This window comes from Rattus norvegicus, chromosome 8, assembly GCF_036323735.1.
Source record: "Rattus norvegicus strain BN/NHsdMcwi chromosome 8, GRCr8, whole genome shotgun sequence".
NCBI lineage: Eukaryota > Metazoa > Chordata > Mammalia > Rodentia > Muridae > Rattus > Rattus norvegicus.
Window position 1 is genome coordinate 101,654,593 of NC_086026.1, and position 25,859 is coordinate 101,680,451.

The window sequence follows — 25,859 nt, forward strand, 5'->3', positions numbered from 1 at the left end:
TTCATTTCTAAAGTAAGGCAAACACATTTTATTTCCATATGTTCATCCTGCCTTGCGTCCCGGCATTAACCTCTCGAGTCTCTCTGTCCACACAGGACTGTGGCAACACAAGAAAGTGTCTAATTACACTCTAGCAGTAACCCTTAGCACCTGGGCTCCCACTGTGGTTGAGGAAGATATTCACATTTAATGCTCTAGGTGTTTACATTTAACAGATTCTTTAGGTCCCACTCACCTAACTTTTAAACCGAATTTATAATGATCGAATTAAAACATGAGGTGGACAACGTGATGAGTCAGTGCTCAGGGCCGTCCCGAGGGAGCAGCTGCTGAGATGATGATGCTATCAGTGCTCTGAAGGAGACAGAAGCTTAGGCAACGGACACATGGCTAACAGTGTTCAGATTAAACTCTTAAAATGAATGCACTCAAGCTGGCCTATTTCTTATAATGTTTTAGAAACTTCAGAAGTAAATACACAATAGATCAATTTTTATTTAATAAAGTAGCACCAGTTTATGATATTCTAAACACTTTTCACTAATAACAAAACAAATGAACAAATGAGCTGTGGCCTTAGCTCAGTGGAGGAGAGCCTTCCTAACATTCACAGGTACTGTGAAAGAATGCATGTGAGAGAGAAATGCTAGGCCCTGGAGATTTTCAACATTCAAATAATATCCTAGATATTCTCAAAGAAGATTTGACTCCAATACCACAGTGTCTACATTTTAGAATTAAAAACACAAATAGCTCACATATTACTCAATGTAAAATGGGATTGGATAATATTATGAATATGAATCTTACATTTAAAGTAATCTTAAGTATACAACATTTTGATCTAATAGAGAATGAAGTATGTATTTATTTATGTGGAAGCACTAAACTATGTTAATTTATTATTTTATTGAGATGACTCTTTTCTACCAAGTGAGTAGCAAGGCGTCATTCAGTGAGTTATTTTATCAAAAAGAATTGAATTGAACCATTACTTAGGAGGACACGTCCTAGCTTTGCCAGCTCTAGTAAGGATATTAACATGACTATAGTCACTGAGGCATCCTTTTCTGCTCAGCAATTAATATTTCCAGAGACAAAAGCAGACAAAATCTCCAGTATATTCTAGTTTTATGTAAACTCTTCCAATCTGACATCACACCGGAGCCTCCGTTCCAGATTTCTCTGTGGTTTGATTAATTCTGAATTCTGGTGCTGTATATTATACCTGACAGATATGGGGTCCCTAATGTTCTTACAGGTTACCCTTATGCTCCTCCATCAATGTCTTTGCTTGGAATTTCTAAGATGGACGTGTTTTCCCTAGCTCAATTCTGATGTGTTCAAGCCATGGACACTGGAGGAGTTGAGGAGTCATTTAACTGGGCTGCTCAGTTCCAAGTCCAGGAAGTGAGGAATGAAACTGGGTTTAGGCCATCTTAATTCAACCTATTATCAATTTGCTGAGCTGTTTAAGGAGGGATAATTGTACCCAGCTCAAGATTTTTACCAAAGTGGGGCAAAAGTGAACGTTAGTCTGAACAGAACACACAGACACACAGACACACAGACACACAGACACACACAGACACACACACACACACACACACACACACACACACACACACACCAGTCACTATCCAGGTTAACTGTGGTTTCTACCCCTCCACCCCTGGGTTCTCAGGCTTTTGGACTCCTCCTAGAGCCCATGATGTTGACTCAGTGGATTCTTCAGGCTTAAGTCTTTTTTTTGTTGTTGTTATTTTATTTATTTACATTTCAAATGATATCCTCCTGCCCAGTTTCCCCTCTACAAGTCCTCTATCCTCTGCTCCCTTCCCCCTGCCTCTATGAGGGTACTCCCCCACCTGCTCACCCACTCCTACCTCAGAGGACTAGTGTTCCTCTATTCTGGGTCATCAAATCTCCACAGGACCAAGGGGCTCCCTTCCCAGTGATGCCAAATAGGGCAGTCCTCTGCTACATACCCAACTGGAGCCTTGTGCACCCCTTGTATACTCTTGGTTGGTGGTTTAGTCCCTGGGAGCATTGGGGGTCTGACTGGTTGATATTGTTGGTTTTCCTATGGGATTGCAAACCCCTTCAGCTTCTATACTCTTTGCCCTAACTTCTCCATTGGGGTTTGGCTGTGTACCTCCACATCTGTATTCCTTCAGCTCTGACAGAGCCTCTCAGGGGACAGCTATACCGGGTTCCTCTTAGTAAGCACTTCTTGGCATCAGCAACAGTGTCTGGGTTTGGTGTCTGCAGACAGGATGGATCCCCAGATGAACCAGTCTCTGGATGGCCTTTCCTTCAGTTGCTGCTCCACTCTTTGTCCCTGCATTTCCTTTTGACAGGAGGAATTCTGGATTAATATTTTTTCAAGGGTTAAGTCTTTGAATAGAAGTAACCCATTGGTTTTCCAGTGGGGCTTCCCGACTACAGTGAGCAGAGTATGAAACATCTTAATGTCACATAATCACAGGTGACAATCACTTGGATTGGCTCCTCCCTGTAGAAAAGCATACATATACCCTGGTGAGTAGGACTTTCTAGAGAATCCTGATACACACATCTGACATCTAAACATTACATTCTGCAGCTAAAAGACCTCAAATTGCCCAACCTATTATCAGTTTGCTGAACTGTTTAAGGAGGGAGAATTACCCAGCTCAAGATTTTTACCAAAGTAATAAAAGTGTCTAAAGTATGGGTTTGAGAGAGATGGCTAAGAGATTAGGAGCAGGTACTACCCTTGTAGATGACCTAAGCGTGGTGCCCGGCACCCACACCAAGCAGTTTACAATCATGTCATTCCAGTTCCATGGGAGCCATCCGCTACTTACCCTGTCTCTGTCTCTCTGTCTCTTTCTGTCTCTCTTTCTGTCTTTGTCTCTCTCTCTCTTTCTCTTACACACACACAAACAAATCATACATAAAATTAATAAATATTTTTAAAATGTTTAGTTTCACGGACATATTGAAGTGTTCTTCCTTTTAGAAGGTTTGAAATATAATTCTGGTTAATAGCCTGGAAAACATTTATTATTGCCTTTAAGTAAACTTGATTAACAGCAACAGTGTTTGCATTAATTGTCTACAATTCACCTTTTCCTCTTTTATTCTCTAAATGAGTAAGATACAGAGTCCATCTCAGCATCTCATATTTAAAATCCTCTGGCAGCTGTTAAATCACGAACAGAAGGTTGAGGAAAATACCACGCTTGTTCATTTTTAGAACTTCTGACCTTCCTCCAAAGCCTATGATAATTATATTTTATAGCCACTTGGCCATTGTTCTTTTGTAAACAAGTGGGAGACTTCAGGCCTTAAATTCATTGCGTTTGGTGTTACTGATTTGTGTTTTGAGTGAACACAAAGTAAACACTTAAACAAGCTCTGCTCTCAGGCAATGTGTGATAAAATCACAACAGGCACAGAAATGTAACCCCTGCATCTCCTACAGCAAGCAAACACGTGAAGCAAAGCACCACTGATGACCAGAAGGAATGCTCTGCATGGAGGAAATAGAAAAGGGAAAAGGAGCGCTGAGCCCCTGAGGTAGAAACCCCGTGGAGCGGTTCTACCTTCTTTCACACTCTGTGACAGTCAGTCAACAAGGGATTGATTATGGCTCTAGAATTGCATAGTGTGACTTCTGATTCTTCCTCTTCCCCCTCTGCAACTAGAGAAGGTAGAGGACAAAATAAACTAGACATTGTGGTCAACACTGGGCTATGTGTGAGCTCTTTCATTGCTATTAGGTGTCGCTTGGGTAACTAGGTACTATGATTACCTTAGGAGTAAGGCTGGGTCACCTCAGTCAGACTCATTCTTTTTGATTCTCTCAAATGTGCAGCGTCACCGTCATCGGAGAGCCCTTTCTCATTAAGAGTATCATAAAAACAAGCTTTTCTCCTTTCCACACCCCTCTTTGTTACACCTTTCCTCTTACAGGAAGAAGTAAAGGATCCATAGTCTTTAAACTTGAGTGTGTCCCTTGTGTCAACACCTGACCTGACCAGGGGACCTGCTCTATCAGTTCAGAGTATTGATTAGTCTCTTTGATGGGTTCAGTGTCTATGTCAAATTTTGGGCCCTCAGGACTCACTCATGCTTAAAAAACAAGAATCCCCCCCTTCTCTCTCCCTCCCTCCCTCCATCCCTACCCCTCTCTCTAATTAATTTATTTAATTTACATCCTGTTAGAAGCCTTCCCTCTGTCCTCCTGCTCCCCTCCCCTCCCCACCTCCTCCAATCCTCTTTTTCTCCTCAGAAAATGGAGTGGATATTAATCCGCCTTTGTATATCAAGATGCACTAGAACTAGGCACCTTTTCTATTGTGGTTCGTCGAAGCAGTCCAGTTAGGGGACAGGAATCCAAAGGCAGGTAACAGAGTCAAACACAGCCCTTCCTCCTGCTCTTAGGAAGTCCACATGAAGGTGCACAATTATTACCCGTGTGCAAGGGGCCTAGGTCTGTCCCATGTGTGCTCTCTGTTTGGTGGTCCACTTTCTCCAAGTTGGTTGATACTCTAGGTTTTTTTTGTGGTGTCCTTCACTTCTTTGGCTCCTTCAATCCTTCCTCCTCCTCTTCCACAGGACTCCCTAAGCTCTGCCTATGCTTGGATGTGGTCGCTGCATCTGTTTACATCAGGTGCTAGGTGAAGCCTCTCAGATGACAGTTATGCTAGGCACCTGACTTCAAGTTGCTGCAGGGTTCTCTTCCCCCACACCAACCCTCTCTGTGTGTTTGTGTGTGTGTGTGTGTGTGTGTGTGTGTGTGTGTGTGTGTGTGTGTGTGTGTGTGTGTAGCCCTGGCTGTCCTGAACTCAGTCTGTTGAACAAGCTGGCATTGAGCTCCGAGATTAGACTGTTTCTATTTCCCAAATGCTGGAATTAATGGCGAATGCCACCACTACTCTGCTCAAACAGGCTCTCTATAACATTTAGATTAATTAATCAATCTGTTAAATGGATTCAGTTTCTCCACCAAGTGCTAGCTCCTCACTCAAAAAAAAAAAAAAAAAAGTGGCCAGGACTATATCTTAATAAAGTTATCTTCACTTTGACATCTTACAAGATTGCAAACTAGGTCAATCTAGCTCTTCTTCAGATCTCCTTTATAATGTTTTCTGAATTTGAGCATGGTCCATTTTTCAAGGTAGGAACATCCTGTGACAATTCTCTTTCCTCTCTAAAACTATTTAGTTACTAAAGACTGCTTATTCCTCTTCATCAGGGTATATTAATTATACAAGGTGACTTTTCATTCTGACATTTTCATACATCACATAATGTGCTTTGATTATATTCGCTCTTGCCCACTCCTCTTTTTTTATTACTAAATACTGACTCAGTATCTCAATATCACATCAAACGGTTTACGATGTCAATAAAATAATCTCCCCTGTACTTGTTTCTCTTGTCCTACAAATCTTACCTCGTCTTTACAAACAAGAACCTAATAGTGTCTTTCCTGTACTTATAATTAGATAACACCCTCTTCTACCTTCCACAATAAAATGGAATGTCTTCATTACAAGCCCTTGGACTCAATAGCCCCATTTCAACCTCTCCAGGTTAGATTATATAATGCTAGCGGCTGAACACAGTTTCCCTATACTTGGTTATCAAGATGAACTTTCTCTGATTGAAGAACAGATCTTAGCACTTAGAAGAGAATTTGAGACAGTATTTTAGAACTGAGAGATCATTCTGCTTTAATCTAACGTGAGGTCTTACCATCTACAATAAAGTACTGGAAGGACAGTGGGACAATGAAAGCACATCTAATCTTTAGATTCCTGTCTTAGAAGTAACAGCCTTGTTTCTTCGATGACACTGGTACTATTTCAATCACACCTGGAAACAAGGAAATACATTCTAGGGCAAACAACCACTGCTCAGTTTCAATTATTTCCATTGGAAAAAGGAACACAAGTTTTGGTTTTAAAAGTAACTTTTAGTCTCCTGTAATTATCGCTTTGGAGGCCCTTTGCCTCAGTCAGCTAGCCTAGGCCTAGGCCTGGAATTTTCTAGCCTCTGTACAGTCTTATTTAAGTCTAGACTATTTTCAGCCTCTGGGACTTACTGCTGAATTCGCCCTTCTGGTTCTTTCTTAACTAACTCTGGCTGTCTGGTTCAACTCAGCTGCTCTAGCTCAAACTTCTCTCCAAGTTGACTGAATCAATCTGGCTTCTCTCAGTGTCTGACTGAGTTGCTCTTCTTCACCTCCTACTGACTCTGGCAATCTGTTCTAATCTCCTGGCTCCTTCTCATTTTCTGACTTGGTCTGTCTCTGCCTGTGTCTGGATGATTCCATCCGTAACTTGTCTCTGTAACTCTCCTGGTAACACTACCTCCCTCTCTGTCTCTTCACGGCCCCTCAAGAACCTTCCCCTTTCTTTATCTTGTCATGAGAGTTGGGTATATCCTATTTTGTCAGATCTTTCTCTGATTCATCACTTTGTCTGCCACTCAATTAGACATCATGTTCAAACTTGGGCGGTTTGTTCTATAAATTAATTTTACCTTTATTGCTTGGGATTAAAGGTGTGTACTAAGGGTGTTTCTGGATGCTAGCCAGAGAGATTAAAGGTGTGTGTTGCAGCTGAGCCACAGGACAACTAGAATCAGGTTTTTTGGTGAACACAATCTCAGGGTTCACTGTGTGATCAACCATCCTGCAATATTTGGTCTCTGTTGCAAACGTAGGAGTCTCTGTGGTTCCATCCATACCTTTCTGCTGAAACTATGCATGTTTGTATCCTTGAAGTACCTGACCACCTCTCTTTACATTAGTTCTGCCTTCTACTCATGGCTGCTTCCTACTTTTTCCTTTAAAACTTAGTGGAACCATGTGTCATAGAAAGCTATCATCACTGTTCTTTCTTTCCGAATAACTTCTTTGTGTAATCTATACGATTTTGTAGCCATAAATTCTGGATAACCTTGATGAGCTTCTTCTATACACTATTATTTTAAAATGTCAACTTTCCACTTCGTCAAGGGACCTGAAAAGCTTTGGATTAAATATATGACATATTTGGAGTTATTTATTTATTTTTCTTATAAACGTAAGGAAATAGTTCTTTTAAGTAAAAAGATCTAGATTTGCTTAAAGACTTGGTTGCTCATTTATTTAAGAGGAGCTCTTGTTTTAATTTTAGTGGAAACTCCCTAATGATAGTACTTTTTTTTTCCTCAATAGGAAATTCCATTCTTTCTCTTTCTGGGAAGGCTCCACCCTGCATTTCCAATCCTGTCGGGAAAGTTGTGTGTCTTTTTAACCTAATCCAGACTACAGGAGGTGAATAGAAGTGATAGGTGTTATCAGCTCATTCCCTGGCTCCTGGGACCACCCTTCGTGGCTAAGCCCTTTCTCTTCCTTTGCTTATGGACCATATGTTAAAGCCTCGAACTACCTGGAAAGACGTATACTAAAGATTACACAGCCTGGGGCTTAGTATACTTCTAGGAAGCACACACACACACACACACACACACATACACACACACACATACACACCCACACAGACACACACACACACACACACAGAGACACAGACACACACACACACACACACACCACACCACAAACACACACACACACCATACCACACCACACATATCACACACCATACACACCACACCACACACACACACACACACACCATAACACCACACCACACATCACACACACCACACCACACACACACACACACCACACCACACACACCATACCCCACACACACACACACACACCACACCATACCACACACACACACACACACCACACCACACACACACACACACCACACACACCATACCACACACACACACACACACACACACACACCACACCATACCACACACACACACACACACACACACACACACACACCCCACATCACACAGCCACCAAACAGGAACATGTCCATTCAGTTGTTACCTGTTTAATACTTTAGGACATTAAAGTTTGGAAGGTGGGAAGACGCAAACATTACCTAAAATAACTCGACCTCCTGTTAGTAATAAGGAATCAGCATAGTCATTCAACATTTAAATCGTTTGCTAAGGATAGTTTTTCTAAGTAGAAAACTTAGAAAAAAGTTTCTAAGAAGAGTGGGCCTGAGGTACGAAGACATTAGGCAGGGAAGCAAACACAAAGTGAGCCACCAGCTGTCAGCGGCTGCCCATGAAGCTCCACCTCATGGATTCCCCTGTGGCCAAGAGTCTCGGAGCTGCTGGTAACAACGGTTAGCCTAGGAGACACAACAGAGGGGAAAGCAGTAGGAAGACTCTTACTTAGACAGACTGCCCTAATGCTGAAAAGCTCTTCAAGGTATTACCTATAAATAAACGTCAACTGCTTACGTTAAAACAAATAAAAGGACTAGCGAATAGCTATAACTATACTATAACATTCAAATGAAATGAGCCCATTTATGCAAAGAGAGGGTAGTGAAGATCCTTGTTTGGTCTGAGTAGAAAATCGGGTTAAGAGTGACGATAAATACGAGTTCCTACCAGCAAGCCAGTTGAGGTTACAAACCACCTTGAGCTATGTTGAGTTCAGGGTTCATTTCTCAGCATCAGAGTGCCACGCTCTCAGACTCCTTTTGTAGAGGTTCACTTTTCCATGGAAGAACAATATACTGAGTGCACACAGGTACTTATGTGTGTCCAGAAATACATACACAATAAAAGTAGTGAGCTCTTCCCAAGACGCTCCCCAGATTTTTAGTTGAATATACTTAGAAATGCACCAATCACTGGGAAAGAAGAGTGAGCTCACTAATCAAAATTCACCTGTAACCCTTTCATCATCCTTTCATAACCTCCCCTCCCCCAAGAATATCAAATGATTCATAAAATGCAGGCAGGAAAAAATACCTTCCGTGTCATAGGGAAATTTCTTAGAAATGTCCACACCTGGCATAGTAAGTCAGAAACTTTGAAGGTATGACCTTCAAATGCAGTTTTAGCTGGGTGTTTCTTCTCCGGCTGTAATTTGAGAAGCACCATTTTACTACACAAAGCAGATGCTGATTTTTGGTGATCGAGCAGTAGTTCAAACCAAACCTGAATGTTTTCTAGTTAAGGGTGGTACTTTCCCACAATCTGTAGTAAAAAGAAAGTAAAGACTGCTAACAGCAAAAGACTTCAGACGGTTATATAAAAGCCGTGAGACTTTTAAAAAGAGGAGTAAAATGCTGCTAGGAAAAGAATTCAACAAACTTGAAAGTGCAAACAGGGCGGATGGAACAGATGTGGTAATTGATGTTACCACTTAGGAAAGTGTGAAAAGCAGTTAAGTAATTTTGAGGAAACTCGATTTCTTCCACAGAACCCAAATAGGTTGAGTAGTTGAGATGGGGCAATGTAAAGAAAGTTCCCAGTAGAGGCCACTCCCCAGGTGATGAGTAGCCTTCCCTTCCAAGGCCATCAAAATCCCACTTCCTTTTGCGTAGCCCATGGGCGGGGCAGGCAAGGTGGACTGTCGCCTGGCCCCTTGGGCGCAGTTGGAGGATTCTGGAGTGCTGGCTCGCGTCATCCAGAGTGAGTCCCTCTGAGAGGCTTTAGGGAGAGCTGTGCGACAGCTGCACCACTAGCAAGGGGTTGGGACTCACGACTGCCAGGAGCCAGCTGTCCACCTTGCAGACCTCAGAGCAGAAGGAGCCTCAGGTGAGTCCACATTCCATGCTGTCCCGGACTGAGCTCGCGATCTGTGCGCGCACCGGAGCTGGGCACGGTGATGGGGCGTGGGGCTGGCAGGGGTTTACTGGGGGGCGGGAGGAGCAAGCAGGAGCAAGGACTGGGGGCGGTTTGCTCATACGGCAGAGGTTATGGTCTGGAGCCTAGGAGAAATGGCCGAAAGACTTGGGCTCAGTGACCCCGGAAGTGGGAAGGGAACTCAGCCAGAAGCCCTGCTGTCCTGCCCGCTGCTCGGAATCCACACTCTTGTCACCTCTTTGCTAGTTCCTACCGGATCGTTTTCAGTTTAGCACACTGCTTCACACACTAGAGCGGCTCTGTGATAGCGCTCTTTTCAAATGCGCAGAGCCCAAGCTGGAGTCCCATTGCAGGAAAAGGAAAGGGAAAAAAAGAAGAGAAATTGTTCAAAGAGCCTGCTAGCTCTTTAACAAGGGTGTTCTTTGGGATTGTGGCTAGAACTCAAACTATGCATAGCATTCTAAATATAAAAGTAGGGAATGTACGGGGTTAAAGGTCAGGGTGGGTAGGACCAGGAGGCGCAGATTCAGTCTTCCGTTACATACCTTGCATTCTGACAGGGTTTCTTCAGGTGCATTCATCGCTTTCCTGAAATTGTTAACAGTAAAAGACTTAAAGATTGTAGCCACTTTAAAAAAAAAAATCCCTTGGGAGGAAGAGGCATACATATTTCTGAGTTCGAGGCTAACCTTGTCTGTAGACCAAGTTCCAGGACTGCCGTGGCTACGCAAGAGAAACCCTGTCTGGAGAAAAACAAAACAGAGGAAAACCAACCAAAACAACAACAAAAAGAGTCGTTACTTTTGCATCAGTTAATATAAACTGAATAAAGAACCAAGTGGAAAACTAGCGTTTATTCGATTAAATACTTGACACAGCTCCCACGCCTACAACTCTCCCCGCTGGTTCCTGTGTGGCTTGATTTCTGTAATCTTATTCCTGGAAGTTGGGTATGGCCACCTCCCCTGTTCCAAGACAAACAATTACACTTTCTTCCGGCTTACCAGTTGGAACTAAGTAGTAGGTGCCAGTGAAGCTTAACAAAAAGCACCAGGCACTTGAGGGTGGGAGAGTGTGGTTCCTTGAGTTTTGCTAACAACAGAGCTTTCTACCTGGATTCTTACAAAAATTGTGCCCCTTTGAATAATGAACAAACATAAAGAAATAGACTGTTGCTAAACCAAAGAGAGTCCCTGCTTCTGGACAGAGCAACGTGACCTCTCCTTTCTCTGCTGTGTAACTCAGAGTTTGTTCATTCCCCCTGCATGAGGTGAGGTTTTAGCTTCAGGGCCTCGACCTGAGCAACATCACCTGTGTGTAGCGCTCGCTGAACACTGTCGTGTAGACTTAGAGAATTTTGCTGTCTCTGTACACATTGTAAACAGTGTATACACTGTGTAGAGAGTGTAGATAGAATAAACTCTGGTATCCATGAATACCCCCTTGGAAACACAGGTGAATATTTCCTCAGGAAATATTTATACAAGCATATATGCCTGTGTGTGCACAACATACTATTGTAGTAGAACAGTATGAAATAAATAGAGCTTGTTGAAACTATGTATTTAGTTAAGTGTTTTAACAAGTCTTTGTATTTTTCAAATTAAAATTTTGGGTGGGGGGAACTTACCTAGTCACTAAAAGATTGACACCAAAAGTAAACTGGAACCCTAGGCTTTGCTATCTTACAAAAAACGAGTGCCCTTTTAAAATACTTGCTAACAAATTTCACTTGGTAGAAGGTTGGGAGCCTTTTTCTTTCTTTCTTTCTTTCTTTTTTTTTCATTAAACCAGAGATAATGATAGGAAGATATGGAAATGAGCTGCTTTAATTCATCTAGTTAGTGAACTGAGCAGCAGTAAACAACCTTGGCTCAGTGAACTCAGGGGCTTCATTTATAAGTAAGCCAAAAAAAACTCACCTCAAATTAATGTAAAATTTTTTGGCTTCCCAGAAGGTATTTTGCAATCATGTAGGAACCCCAGTAAGAATAACTGGATTTTGAGATGTGTTTTTGCTTCTTTAAATTTACATCTTATTTTTGTAGAACACTTGACGACTGTGTGTTCAGTGGATTCTAGTTGGCATATAATCTATTTTCATTCAAAGCTTGCCCATGTCTCCTTCAGAGTTTAAGCTTGTTTGCTTTTTGTGACCATGAAATAGTGAGGTGGATTTTGAGAAGGAAGCATTCTCTTTCAAAGGATATTGCATTTGTAAGCAATGTACTTCTGGTATAAGTGCACAATCAGGGGTTCTGTTTCCCCAAACGCTCACCAATGCCTTGAAGCATTGTGGAAATGCATTGAACCATTTGGGGAAATATATTTTCATACTCATCTGCCTCGGTTTGACAATCGCTGAAGCCACAATTTGACAGATGGAATGTTTCCTTCTAAGTATTTACTAAACCTTTCCAAAACTACAAAACCTACCTAAAAAAGTGGAGCTAAAATGTACCTAAAAATTATTTGATTTGTGACCCAAACACAACTAAAAGAACCTGGAAAGTATTTGATATGTGACTTCACTGTCACAATTTTGCTTTACCACTTTTTCTATCACAGCTTTTTTTTTTCTTTCCCCTTTACCCACCACGAAGTCTCTCACTCAACTGGTCAGCTCTTCGGGATTCTAATGATGGTTTAAAAGCAGTAGAGTGTTGCTGGGTTGCACAGAGCCATGTGTTGACATTTGGGCTGTGAAGAGAAACGTGAGTTTAACTTGTCCACTGGGTGGTTTACAGGCAGGCGTGTGTTCTCATGTATGCACTAACAGGTAAATTCTGGTTAAATAGCCTCAAGCTACTTATTTTCTGAATTGTGGAGACATGATGTGAATCCCTCGTACTATCTCCCAGTCTCAGATGGGAATGTTTTACAATTCGGAGAAAACTCAGAAAAGAACTGAGGAGATGGCTCAGTAGATAAAGAACGTGTTATGCAAGCATGGAGGTTGGAGGTGGGAATTACCAGAATCTACATAGAAGCCAGACAGTTGCGGCCACTGCCTGAAATCCCAGCTGACAGGAAACAGAGGCTGTGACCAGAGTAATAGTCAAGCTCACTAGATAGATGAGCTAGAACTGGCTAGAACTGGCCAGCGTCAGTAAAGACGGTGAAGTGAAATTGAGGAAGATGCCGGGTGTCCGCTGCGGCTCTCTAAACCTCAGTCCATATCAGCACACACGCAAACACATATAGACAAATGCTTGCATGCCTCATACACACTTAAAAGCAAGCACTTCTTAATTAAAAATTTTAATTAAAAAAACTAGAAATGAAATGGAAACTTGAGGTTGTAATAATAAAAAAAACCCAGAAATTACATAATTGTATTATATAGACTTTCATTAATATGTATAGGGTGCCACAATTTTCCATAAATGTGTCACATAATATAGTAACCAAGAAGATAATAGTAATCAGGAGGTATTTCTTGAAGTTTCTCATTTGTTCTGGGTAATTGCATATCATTGGTGCAGTTTATATATTTATTAGAGACATCACAAATATCATTTTCTTTTTCATAGAAACCTCCTGAAACAAAAAAAAAATTAAGAGCAGAAAACGTTATTTAAAAATCATCAGGATAAAATGTGGGTGACATGCTGCAACTGGGGACACAGTTTCAAGTTATTTTTAAAGCTGGGTGACATTTGGGCTGACAAGGCTCCAGTAAGGTTAAAGAAGGCAGAGGGGTCATTTCTACAGCTAAGGAGAGCAGTCTGGGTAGGCAGCTGTGCGTTTAATGCCTTCATTCATTACACATATGGGTCTCTATTCTAAGTGGCACATGCAAAGGCTTAGTGGCCACCTAACATTCTGCTCTAGATTCCACACACAGCATTTTAAATCCTGGGCTGTTCTAAACCCTCCCCTGGGAATGAGATCCCACATTTTATTCCACAGCAGTTTTTCTAATGGGCGCTTCTCCTCACAAACATAGATCAAGCCTCAAAATTATGAATTAGAGTATTAAGAAAACATCCAGGATTGACAAATGAGCACAGTTTGGGGATTTCTGTGCAAGGAGGAAATTGTCCTTTAGCCCCAAGACAAACAAACCCAGTGGCTTCTCAGTGGGTTATGTTATACAGACAGAATCTTATTACACCACCACATTCTTAAGGTCCACCTGACATGGCTTTGGAATTCCCCTCTTTCCACATCCTAAGAAGAAATATTTGTCAACAAAGATTTTCACAGTCAAGCTGTCTAGATAGACTAGCAGGAATTGGCAAACTGTAGGTTCAGTGGGAGTCCTGCCCCAATACATAAGGTAAATTACAACTGAGGAAGATACCAGGGTCAATTTCGGCTCTCTAAACTGTAGCCCAGGTCTACACATGCAAACATACACTATCTGCATTAAACATATGTACACATTTTACTTTTCACTCTGTGTGGTATGCATACATGTGTACAGGTATGTTTACATGTAGGTATTATATGTTTGCTTGTGTCCCACCATGAGAAGAAAAGGTGTTTTTAATTAAAGTATTTTCAAAGATTGAACTGTTGAGCTGGTTCATCTTGAACATTGGATGAGTTAGGGAGAGGGAACTGCTCGCATTTTATAATTGGAATTCAATAACTATGACAGGATTTTTTTTTTCAAGTTAAGAGCTTTGTTTACCAAATGTAAGAAATATGAAGTTGTTTGACTGGATGGAAGATGAAAATAACAGAAAGCTGCAACCCTTTAAAGTTCTTGTTGAGTTGAGGCCATAGATCTCTGTAAGCTAAGTGCGTTAAACAGCGGCATAAGAAATAAGGAGCATGGGAGTGGTGAGATGGCTCAGTGGTCCTTGCAGATCTTGCAGAGGACCAACCTCTGGGTCCCAGCACCCACACGATAGGATGCTGCTGTTGTAAAAATATAAAAAGAGAACAGTCTTTTTATCCGCTCTAGGTCCAGAACTGTAGTGCCCCAAGATATCTGCTAGATATCTTCCCAGAAGCACACATTCCAATTCCGTGGCGGCCCAGACTAGCCGCCCCACACTCCCTTACACTTAAATCTGCACACGAAAGAGCACACGACACAATAACCTCTGATCCAGTTGATAAGATATAATTGCCCACCTAAACTGCAAAGCCCAGTACACATCCATCCCTTAAGAACATTCACAACAACCTGTACATGGAACCTTAATGCCAGCCTCCATATTGTCCCACCACAGCTTCTCTCCTTCCTCTCCTCTTCGGTTCCCATCTCCTCCTCCTCTTTCAAACTTTTCTCCCGCCCATCCGTCCTTCTCGTCCAATGACAGGCCTCATTCTATCTTGTACCTGTGACATCATCCCACAGGATACCTTCCAACCCTTGGTACGTTCAGTGCCAGAGCCTCCAGAGCCCTCTACTGGCCTCCTCATGCAGTAGGCTCACACTGCATGTACATACATGCATACATACATGCAAGTAAAGCCACTCAAACACATACAAAAAAATAAATGATTCTTAAAAGTAGAAATGGTGCGGGTAAAAATTTGGTCATTTAACACAAATATTAAAGATGGGATGCCACCTCTCGCTAGACCAAGATTTGTTTACCTTTCAATTTGATACATCTGTTAAGGTACTGTTAGCATGCTTAATGAAAACTGATATTCTTTTCAGTGCATAAGCTTTTATAATAGAAATTTGATGTTGAGAAAATATGTGTGAACTTTTTATGTGTGTGTATATATGTGTGTATCATATATATATATATATAATGAATTCTGAAGGATTAATATAGCCCTATACAACCTTTAAGTCTACTGTGATTACATATGCCTATTAATTCATTATTATCCCTATGGGTTAGTTGGCGCAAAACATAAATATTTATATTTTTGGTCAGTTAATGCATACTCATGTACTTATTGTTTGAAGTAAATACAGAAATTTAAATGAACAACACAAGATTTTTTAGATTTATTCTAGAGTACAGTAAACCTATGGAGCTGTAATAAACCGCTGTTGAACTTCTTGCTTATAAAGTACATATAAATGGGATTATACTACTTAGAAATCTTAGGTATTTCATTAAGATATGAAATTTTAAACTTAATTGTCTGTGCTAAAGAAAAAAATTATGAAATGGTACAGAAGGTGGCAATTGTTTCTTGAGAACACTGGAATTAATTATCTATGTAGACACATTGATGAATGTTTTGTCACTCGGAAGTGCACAGTAGAAGGAGTAAAAGGACAGCCAGCAACACCGGAATGTGCCAGAGAAGATGTGGGGTCAACTACATTCATGAGAGTCCAGGATAAAAGTTTTGAGTAACAGAATTTCTGCCTCATATGCTTCGGTTGTAGTCAGTAGACATGGAATGAGTTGCCATTTACAGTTCAGAATATGGTACCTGGATAGAGCAGAGAAAGCAAAAATGGGGTTCAACTATGGGGAATGGAGCAGTATTGAGTAAAAATTTTGCACGCTGCTGCAGAAATAGTCAGGCACAGAATCACTTGGATTGTCAGATAGCTGGTCTCTTAGAACCATAAGTAGATTCACTTTGTGAAGAGCAACTTTTAATCTACAGAGCAGAATACCAGACTTTCTCAAATTTGTGGCTTGGGTTAGGCAGGACAGTCCACACAGACCCTAGATTCCAGACTCCAGTCCAATACCCTGGAAATTTACTTCTCCTCTGTTGCTGGACCATTCCTACAGCCAAACTCAGAGGCTCATACATGGGCTCCATGCTTCTTTTAGAAGTGCATGTTCTGAAGACTAATTTCTGCCTCTGGTTGTGTGGAGGGTCTTTCACAGTGGTCCTCCTTGGATCCTCTTTCCAAAGACTCTTAGGAATGTGACTACCAATTAGGGCCACTAAAAAGACTCCCACAGTCCTACTGAGCACAGGAGTATAGAGACGAGGTTCAAACCCAACCATTTGAGTAAGCAGATCAGCCTAGACTACAGGAATCAGGAGGATGAGCCAGCCGGGCGCCTGAATAGTTTGTGGATACATTGAACAGTCACATCTCTCCTGTAAATGATAGATGGGTAGATAGATCTGGTAGATGATGAGCTAACACCAGATATCCTTTCTTTTCCAGAACAGTTTAAATCATGGAGAAGCACGGTAAGTAGTTTACGACAAATATTTACTTTTCTTCTTTATCATATCATCCGTTAAGGCATTCCTTGATTGTAATGCTTCCTTCAGTTACTGAGATTGATTTCTGACTCATTGTTATGCTATTGTCCTCAGTTTCCTACTTAGTATTCCAACGTGGAGAAGGTAGATACAAATGCCCACGGTGCCGTTTAGTTAATAACAGGAAAGCCACAGAGGGAGAAATATATGTTTACAGATAAGTACATTGTGTGGAGCATACTAGATCGTATCCAAAGAACTTTCCTGGGCTTTTGGGCACCTTTTAAATGTATTGATTATTCTAGTCATACTAATTAAAGAAAAACATTTTCAATATCAGTTCTTTCTGAAAAAAAAATGTTCAGATGGCTTGCTTTGATGACGCGTTTTACAACATCTCAGGAAAGTTCTAAAATAGCATTTATCACGTCTACAGTAAAAGAGTTTGCCTTACTGTGTTTTAGATACTGAGAGGAAAATTATTACAAATCTTTGGAAATAATATTAGTCAAATAATTTTCTCTGTAATGTTTTTTCTTTCTCTTTCATCTATGTGGAGATGATAAAAATATATATATCTCACCAGAATCGACATATTCTACAACCTTCAGGCCAGACCATTCTTTTCTTAATGACTTATGCAGCAACCTAAGTTTTCATAAAACAAATAAAGCCATTGAAATGAAATTTTGTGAAGACTTGAGCTATTTTACATGCTAGCAATTTGTTCAGGTTAGAGAAATTCATTTGACTACTGCGGCAAAATCACTTTTTTGCTCATTATATTCATATAGTTACATATACCTGTGTATACATAAAAGCAAAATAAAATATCTTCGAGTGATAGTTTAATGATAGGGCAGTGCTTTTTCTAAGCTACGCATGCTAAATTTCAAAAACATAAAATACATAAATTCAATTGTATGACTCAATTTTCACAGTATGTTTAAAGGTCCCCTTCATATTAGCTTTCTCTACAAGCTGAACTCATGTGTTGAGCCTACTTTGCCTGTCTCAGTTCAACATCACACGTTTTCTCGTTACTGTGCCTTCCTCTTCCTGAAACACTCTCATCAAATACCTTTTCCTGAATTACAGGCAAGCAAACCGAGCCTCCCTACCCGGGACCATATTTGCCAGCTATCCAAGGTAAAATATGTGCTGCAGAAGAAAAATAACACTTATCAACTGACAATTGGAAGACAGAGAAAGAAAGGGAGTGGGGGCACACGTGCCTTTATTTTAGTAATTCTTCTTCAAGAAATTGCATTAAAGGAATATTGTCAGCTTCACTTATGTTAAATATTTAAAAATGCCTGAACCTTTAATCCCGGTGCTAGCTCCTGCACAAGTAGGGACACATGGCACTGTGGGGTATTTTTATCTGAGAGGCTCCACGTTGCTTCCAAGTACTCTGTGACCCAGGTGGTCCGTGGGCTGTTCCAGCATGGCACCTTGCTTCTCTGGTCCCTGGAGTTCATTCTGGTACATGTGAGGCCATGTGGAACTAACCATAGTTTATCTCTGGTTAGTATCTTTCCCAGTGGCTCTCTGCTAGCCCCAACCTCTCTGGTTCCAGCTACCAGAGCTCTAGAAAAGAGCTATAGAATCAGGGCTCTAGAAGTCCAGCATGGGCTGGCCTATCACGGCTCCCTATCAATGGACTCTGCTCACACTCCCAACAACTGCCCCCTGGTAATTGAAGTATAAATTCCCAACTAGCCTGTGAAATCAGGACTAAATAAACTATAACTTATCAATCAGATTTATATATTAAATTCTCAGTCCAATACATCCACACAATAAACTCACGACAAATTGATAAAGACAAAAACCACCCACCTAGATAAGATAATTTGACCTATAGAAATCCATCCCTTAAGAAATATTCATAACAACCTGTATCTGTAGAGATACGTGGTGAGAGTCATTTACATCTGCCTCCATGTTGTCTCTCCCTTCTCTTCTTCTCCCTCTCCTTTTAAAACCTCTCTTCTCGCCTCCCTTCTTGTCCAATGACAGGCCTTGTGTCTGCCTTCACCTGCATAAAGGCATCAACCCACATTCACTCTTTTTGGTTTTCTTTTGTTCCATGTTTTCCATAGGAGTATTTTTTTAATGTATTTATTTTCATTTTATACGTGTTAGTGTCTTGCTTGTATGTCTGTGTGAAAGTGCCAGATCTTGGAGTTACAGACAGTTGTGAGCTGCCATGCGGGTGCTGGGAATTGAACCTGGAAGGGCAGTTGGTACTCTTAACCACTGAGCCATCTCCCCAGCTCTCATAGAAGTACTTTTTATAGAGGGCAGAAGAAGTTGTAAAGAACTATAAAATGAACAGTATGTTTATTTCAAGCAACAATGTTTCACTTAAAATACACAACCAAGAGTTCATTTTGTCAACTGCTCATGGGCTGTGAAGACTGAGATCAAGTATTGAGAATTTGAAGTTTTCATGGGTGTTTGTGAGTCCTGGGGGACTGGGAATTAATTGTAAAGTAACAGACAAATGAAAAGACTGCTTAGCACAGGAAGTGACCTAGGGTTCTTGTTTCCACTTTGTGGCATATGTGATAGTCTTATTCTTAGCCAAGCCTAGAGATGTGGGTCTATAAGCCCAGAACCATAGTAAACTGAAACAAGAAGGTGGTAAGTTCAAGGCCAAGCAAACATTTAGCAAAAGCCTGACTCAACATAAGAAACACAGACAAAGCTTGGATGAAGCAAATTTGTACAATGCTTGCCCTGCGCGGGTGAGAACACAAATTCCCTCCTCATAGCTCAAAAAAGGAAAAAAAAATCAAAAACCTTTTATGCTGTAATTATGACGATTCTTGTTTTCTGTGTCTCAGAAAAATACTCATCATATCATTATATACCGGGGACACAGATTTTGTCTTATTTCGAACCAATGCATAAAATAATCGAAAGATTCTTCAGGAGGCAAATGCAATTGTCAGCATTGCCTTAAATGCCCATGTAGATAGTTTACCCAGATTTCCCAGTAGCAGGCTATCCACATCTTCAGAAAGCAGGCTGGGGATTAGCATCAACGCGTCCTGATTAGGTAGAAGGGCAGTATGCATTCTGTTCTGTTTGCTGAGCAAACAGATTGTCTTAGAAACTGCTGTGTGGATCCCAGATCTAATCCAGATGTTTATGATAAGAATATGTTCTGGCTGAGCCCCAAGACTCTAACTTGTAGGTGTCAGCCATCTTCACTTCAGAGTAACTTCCAGGGACTTAGGTAGCAACAGGAAGTAAGCCACATGAAGTAGCCAACTTCTTTGCTGCCATCTTGCTCCGTCACATCAGTGCAAATGGTTGTAAATGCACCAAAACCTGACTGTAGCCCCTTGAGTCAGTTCTCCTGCTTCAGCCCCTGAGTTCTGAGAGCCTTCTTTTATTTATCCTCAATAGCCCTTTGCTAGGACAGAAACTATGAAGACAATTAAAGATCTTTCTGAGCTGTAGTAATTTTTCTAAACCTTGTTGAGGCTGAGAGGCATGAATTTTGTCAGAAGTCTTCTATTTATCAATTGAGGGTTCTAAGTATTAACCTTTGCACGTCTCAATGTGGAATCATCGATGCCCATAGTGCATGATCAATACATTGAATATATATTCCATTTCTATATTGTAACTACTCTGTCGATACAGTGAGTGAGGATCACTGTAATCATTCCTTTGTAGAGAATATGAAACAGGTATTAATTCCCTCCTGTTTTCAAGAAGTTAAGTGTTTAACAGTTTCCACAGGGCTGGAGAGTTGGCTTAGTGGTTAAGAGCACTGGCTGCCCTTGCAGAGGACTGGGGTATGACTCATAGCATCCACATTGTGGCTCACACTGGTCTCTAAGGCCAACTCAGGGGATCCAATGCCCTCTTCTGAGTGTCAGAGGCACCATGCATGTACATGGTAAGCATGTATATATGTCTGTAGTAAAAAAAACCCATATACATAAAATGATATCAATGATATAAAATGAAGGAGCCAGAGAATATGGTTCAGAGCATGGCCCGGTTCAGTCCAGGGTAGACACGATAGAAAATAGAATTTAATAAATGATGACTTGGGATTATCAGCAGGAAATTGATTAACCACATGGAGGCCCAGCTATTTCACTCTTTAAGACATTTTAAAATATAAGAATGTGTGTGTGTGTGTGTGTGTGTGTGTGTGTGTGTGTTTTCAGGAACCCAAAACTTTGGGGCAGGAAGCAAGAACTTGTGACTGGGGCTTATTTAATAATTTTAATACCAAAAAAGACTACAAAATGATAATGAAAAAATTTGCTTCATAATTTTTACATTCTTTGGTTAATCAACTGTATTTTCTAGGAGCTTCTATGGAGCTAAATTGTAAAATTTCAATCTCTAACCTTAAGAAAATGCAGGTGATTATCCGTTACTTTTGTAATGGACAAAACTGCAGAGGAATATACGAGATTAAAACTCTTGGCAAACAAGTGTACTAGAAAGAATAATTTGTCTTTAATTATATACCAGGATTTCTCAGCAATGGCCTGATAATATTTACATTAAACAATTCTTTCCTGGAACCTATTGTCCTTGCTGGGTAATGTGTAATTACACCCCTTCACCCAAGGGACCACAGCACCTCCTCAGCTCAAGCAGATAAACAACAGTCCATATATTCCCAGTTCTCCCTCGGGGAGACAGAAAAAGCGATCTCTGTCCCCGGTCTTTCTGAAATTCTAGAATTGTGGTCTCTATTTGGGGTGCTTTGCTCAGAGCCTTCCTTTTGAGTGTTCTAGCAGCAAACATCAGGGGGTTTATGTCTTTCCTCTAGGACAGAGCTTGTTTTTGTCCCCACTCTCAGTTATTAGAGCTTACTTTCTGGCATATAAGAAGCTACAGCATCGTACAGATCTTGTATCTGTAGGATTTCTGGGATGAGAACTCAGTGTGTAGATCGTTGAGATACAGCGAACGAACTGCCACTGTCACTTATTTCATTTGCTTTTATTCCAGGACCACCAGAACATGCTGCTTACCCCATTCCTCAGGCTGACTACCAAGGGTCCCAGGGTCCCTATCCAGGACCGCAGGGTCCATATCCAGGGCCCCAGGGTCCCTATGCAGGGCCTCAAGGTCCCTATCCAGGGCCCCAGGGTCCCTATGCAGGGCCCCAAGGTCCCTATCCAGGGCCCCAACCTGGCTACCCAGTTCCACCAGGCAGTTATGCAGGTGGTGACCCAAGTGGCTTTCCTGTCCAACATCAGCCGGCGTATAATCACCCAGGTGGACCTGGGGGCACCCCATGGATGCAAGCACCACCTCCACCCCTGGACTGTCCGCCTGGGCTGGAATACTTAACGCAGGCAAGTGTCAATGCCCGAACCACTCATGGGCAGAAAACGAAAACCAATAAACGAAAAACAAATGGGTGTTTCAAGTTTTTAGGGTGGAGTATCAGACCAAAAGTCCCAAAAAACTGAAATGAAATAACATTTCTACCAGAAGATAACTCTTGAGTCCTCTAGGTTAGGTTCACCTTTTAAGAAAAATATTAATGTGCAAAGTAATCATGGTTTTCATAATTTTGAATCGACCTAGGCAGTAATAGTTGTTAACAGTATTTTCAATTCCGGTCCTTGATTGGTTCTTGTATTACCTCACTTAAGCACTATAGAAAATTCTCTGACATGCAGTGCAGGTATTATAAAATGTGTTTCTCAGAAGAAACAACTACTTTACAAAAAAGAATAATATGTATTTTTTCACAGTAGTGGGCCTGGCTTTCTAATCTGGCCTTTGGTACTAAACTCAGTGTTTTGCATATTGACCCCAATTCACGCCCTCAAAATATATCTTCTCTTTTTAGCACCAATAAAGCTCATATTTATGCTGTTGCTTTTGTTGTTCGAATGATGCAGTTTTCTAAAATCCTACGAATAAAGGAAAAAGGCCAAGAATATACCGCACTATGTGGTAATGAGTGGCAGACTTTAACATTTATGAAGGGCATTAGGGGAACCAGGGACAGGAAATATATTCAATTTATGAACTCATAAACAAATAGGCTGCGATAACCACCCAGTGGTCAATCAGTCCAGCATCCTGGTGGATACTCTGCGGGAACTTAATTTTCCACATGGCACTCAAAAGTGTAGGGCAGGAAAAGTTTATGAGCAACTCTTTGATCATGAAATAACTTCAAAATAGGTTTTAATAAAATTAGCATCCTTTACATACCAGAAAAGGCTGTATCCGTATTACAATTCGTATCAGTCCCTCGTGATGTCTTTCAATCTTGCAGGACAAAAGCTTTAATGAATCAATTGAAGTATCCTGAATTCCTTGGGAAGCTTTTCTTCTAAGAGAGAATGTTGCTTTATACACAGATGAACTTGTTACACATTGATCTTATTTGACCAAAATGTTATCTTGGAGGAGATACTTTCCACAAATGCTTTGCAATTTTTTTTTAAAAAAAAATATTATCTTTTAAATGAAAAACACATCAAATGTGAAAGGTTGGTAACGGATTTCCTCTTTTTGTCTGTAACAGATAGATCAGATTCTGGTTCATCAGCAGATTGAACTTCTGGAAGGTGTGTACGCATCGTGTTGACGGTATTTGTAGAAGCAGAAACAATTCATTCAGATAAAGGCCTGTCAGCTGCCCTTCCTACAGCGGTCTGTGAAAGGTTCAGCCAGGTCACAGATGTCTCTACTGCAGTGGCTCCCAACCTTCCTAAGCTGCCAGTCCTTTACTATAACTCCTCTTAGATTTATAGGCTTTAAGATACTGTAGCACTTGTGTTGGGGATTTAGCTCAGTGGTAGATCGCTTGGCAAGTGCAAGGCCCTGGGTTCCATCCTCAGCTCCTGGGGGGGAAAAAAAAGAAAAAAAAAGATACTGTAGCATTACATATAAATCATGAAATATGAGTAGTTCTAAAGTGCACTATTTTTAAACATTTAGTATTCTTTTAAAACAAGATGTCCTTAATTTACTTTTATTTTACAAAAATAATTTTTAATTTACTTTTTTATAGTATGTGTAGCACAAAGATAATGAAATTATTCAGGTTTTGCATTTTGGATGTCTATCAGTTCTTAGGGAGTTTTCCGTATTCAAATCTCAATATACAGGAAAGATAGACATCTAAAATTATTTTGGTGGTTTCAGATTTTATTTACTAATTTATTAGCAATCACAAGGAAACTTTGAGACCAAAACTGTTTTTAATTTTCATGAATAAAGGTCAAATTTCTGAGGTTAAGATATTAAAACAGCAATGGATTAAAAAATCAGCTGAGCGACAGCCAAGTGCTGAAAAGAGGGAAGTTCCCAGGAAAGCAGAGCTCAGACGGTCTCAGCCCCACCAGAGGCTTCACTGCAGAGAACATCTGCAGACGACCAGAAGGCCTGGCCTGCAGATGGCATGGGGCACTTTGAACTTCTGCAAATTTTAAATAATTCCTCATAATTTCATGCAGTCCTCTGATGAACCATAACTCTTGTGTCAGAGGGCTATGGACTAGATCTCCCATAGGGACTTCGTTCCTTCTTACCTGAATGTTCTTCCGCCTTTCCCACTGCCATTTCCCGAGTCCATATCATCTCTCCACTGCCCGTCTCCCCTTTCTACTGTTCCTCGTAGGCTCGGGCACACCATCCCCCTGCTACCTTAGGAGAGAATCACTATTCCTCACAAAGCAGTGAGGGTGATTTTTTTCCTGTATGTTTTCAGTCTTAACAGGCTTTGAAACAAATAACAAATATGAAATCAAGAACAGCCTTGGGCAGAGGGTTTACTTTGCGGTGGAAGATACGGACTGCTGCACTCGAAACTGCTGTGGGGCGTCTAGACCGTTCACCTTGAGGATCCTGGATAACATGGGCCGAGAAGTCATGACTCTGGAGAGACCCCTGAGATGCAGTAGCTGCTGCTTCCCCTGCTGCCTCCAGGAGGTCAGTGTGAAGTTCCCATAACAGCCAGGGGTTTCAATTATGGATTCAACCCGGACGACATGGCCACGGTTACATTAAATATCCACTCTTGCTCTTGTAGATAGAAATCCAGGCTCCTCCTGGGGTGCCAGTAGGTTATGTGATTCAGACCTGGCACCCATGTCTGCCAAAGTTCACTCTCCAAAATGAGAAGAGGCAGGACGTTCTAAAGGTCGTTGGTCCGTGTGTTGTGTGTAGCTGCTGTTCAGACATTGACTTTGAGGTAAGAAATATAATGACTACGACAGGATGCATTTTCCTGACATGAAAGGAATATATCCCAATAGGGTATTATTATTGCATTACCTAAAAAGTGTGAATGGATGTGTTCATCTGATAATGATTACTCTGATTTAAGGTCAGTGTAGATAAAAAGCAGGGTTTGTAATGTGGGAAAAGGAGAAGGAAAGAATATTTTTAAAATTTCAGCTTAAAGTCTGTTTGGGTAAGGAGACAGCTCAGTTTACAAAGTGCTCACTGTACAGGTAAACTACATTTGAAACCCCAGCATCCATGAAAAAGCCTGGCACAGAAGCAAATGCCCATCTGTCTTCTAGTACTGGGGAAATGTGGAAAAAAGACTGCCAGGGAAAAAAAATGGGTCAGCAAGTGAGAGATCCTGTTTCAAAAATAAGACCTCAGCAGTAAAACAAAACAAAACAAAACAAAAAAAGCAAAACACTAAAGACTTTCAGTCCACACTAAGGCATGCTGAGATGCTCATCCATAAACACCTACACACCTACGATGCACACACAAGCAGAGTAACTTCTGGGTGTTTACCCTTTGTGTTGGGCGTTTTTAATTGACGAGTTACCAAACCACTGAAATGGGCTTCCTTGGCTTGCTCTTGTTTTTTTCTCTTGTTCTGCATTACCAGCTCCCACTATGTTGAGGAAAGTATGCACTTTCAGTTTCTAGAGTGTTGACTAAAACCCCAGTGTATACTTTCACTAGAAGAGGTGGAACACAGACATTTATTTATATGACATCTTATTTATATGAATCCAAATGCAGACAGATTATTATATTTC

At 41.0% G+C, this 25,859-nt stretch overlaps 1 protein-coding gene and 1 long non-coding RNA gene across 6 annotated transcripts in view; one reads left to right on the forward strand and one right to left on the reverse strand.

Annotated features, from left to right (window-relative positions):
- Positions 1–16,843, reverse strand: LOC120094226 (uncharacterized). 2 transcript variants are annotated; one of them, XR_005488372.2, is made up of 3 exons: positions 10,431–16,843; positions 10,287–10,329; positions 1–9,866 (listed from the first exon to the last, which is right to left on the reverse strand). It is a non-coding gene; the product is annotated as an uncharacterized LOC120094226 (long non-coding RNA). The 2 variants fall into 2 exon arrangements; XR_010054239.1 differs by having other exon boundaries at positions 1–10,329.
- Positions 7,920–25,859, forward strand: part of Plscr1 (phospholipid scramblase 1) — a 21,963-nt gene continuing 4,023 nt past the window's right edge. Inside the window, exons 1-7 of one of the 4 annotated variants that reach the window (XM_006243537.4) lie at positions 7,920–9,693; positions 16,807–16,827; positions 17,941–17,991; positions 21,838–22,187; positions 23,378–23,420; positions 24,566–24,786; positions 24,887–25,048. In XM_006243537.4, the coding sequence (XP_006243599.1) occupies positions 16,815–16,827; positions 17,941–17,991; positions 21,838–22,187; positions 23,378–23,420; positions 24,566–24,786; positions 24,887–25,048 (840 nt within the window). In that variant the 5' untranslated portion in view covers positions 7,920–9,693; positions 16,807–16,814. Of the gene's footprint in view, positions 9,694–16,801; positions 16,828–17,940; positions 17,992–21,837; positions 22,188–23,377; positions 23,421–24,565; positions 24,787–24,886; positions 25,049–25,859 lie in introns of all 4 variants that reach the window. The other 3 variants (NM_001423659.1, XM_006243538.5, NM_057194.2) reach the window with 3 other exon arrangements.